The 1,060-nt window shown below is 29.3% G+C and overlaps 1 protein-coding gene across 1 annotated transcript in view; it reads left to right on the top strand.

The window, feature by feature from the left end:
* The window catches only part of LOC108572032 (ras-related protein Rab-40B), a 3,819-nt gene extending 3,075 nt beyond the window's left edge, over positions 1-744 (top strand). The window contains exons 3-4 of the mRNA XM_017934213.1: positions 114-336; positions 405-744. Coding sequence (XP_017789702.1) covers positions 114-336; positions 405-712 — 531 coding nt within the window. The 3' untranslated portion in view covers positions 713-744. The remainder of the gene's footprint in view (positions 1-113; positions 337-404) is intronic.
* The last annotated feature ends 316 nt before the right edge of the window (positions 745-1,060 follow it).

Below are 1,060 nucleotides of genomic sequence, written 5' to 3'. Positions count from 1 at the left end.
TATGAAAAAATTAAATGATTATTGAATAATTACATTTTTTATTCATTTTTAATATAAAATATAAAATTTATATTAATAAATAACGTTATTTTATTTTTTTATGGATATTGTAGCATGCTCCAGGAGTACCAAAAGTACTTGTTGGTAATCGCCTTCATTTAGCTTTTAAAAGACAAGTGGGAGAACGTGATGCTGAAGCATATGCAGCTAAAAATCATATGGCATTTTTTGAAGTTTCACCCCTCTGTAATTTTAACATTCGTGAAAGCTTTTCTGAACTTTCTCGAATGGCTTTACATCGTAATGGTATGGAGAGATTGTGGCGATCTAATAAAGGTAATGTATTTAAATTTTTATTATGACAGTTTAAAGAAATCCCACATGAATAACGTTTTGCTTTTTAGTTCTCAGTCTTCAAGAACTTGCCTGTCGTGCAATAGTTGCAAGAACAACAGTTTATGGTATTGATCAACTTCCATTGCCTAAATCCATTAAATCGCATTTAAAGTCTTATGCAATGACAACTACATCTCAATTGCGATATAATGGAAATAGATCATTGAGCTCTAGTAAAAGTTTAGGTTCTCATCATCGAAAATTACGTTTTGTCGGTGTAAGTCATAATGGACTATCGACCCCAGGTAGTTCACCTGGTAGTATAACAGACTCTCGTACCAGTTGTGTTGGTCGTAACTCTTGCACAATATCTTGAGAATAATTTTATAACTGCAACTGTAAATATGCAACGCAATTCTTCTTTCCTGTTTCAATGTAAAGAGTTTTGTCAACATGTGCTATCAGAAATGATGAATTCAAAATCTTTTACCTGGAGTAGTAACTACAGGATGAAATATTAAAAATAAAACAGAGAAACTATAGTACTTATGCATTTGATTTAATGACTAATAAATATTAAAACTTGATCTTATGTTATATTTTTCAAATTTTTTGCCCAATACAAATTAGTAGTAGCAATGTGCTTAAGAACAATGAACTTTATGTACTGATTTTATATGAAATAAACTATTTATTTGTATTTAAAATAAAAAGAAAATTTACA

The sequence above is a fragment of the Habropoda laboriosa genome, unplaced genomic scaffold (assembly GCF_001263275.1).
Source record: "Habropoda laboriosa isolate 0110345459 unplaced genomic scaffold, ASM126327v1 scaffold67, whole genome shotgun sequence".
NCBI lineage: Eukaryota > Metazoa > Arthropoda > Insecta > Hymenoptera > Apidae > Habropoda > Habropoda laboriosa.
Note: the sequence above shows the minus strand (reverse complement) of the source record. Positions and strands in the feature narration are given on the sequence as shown.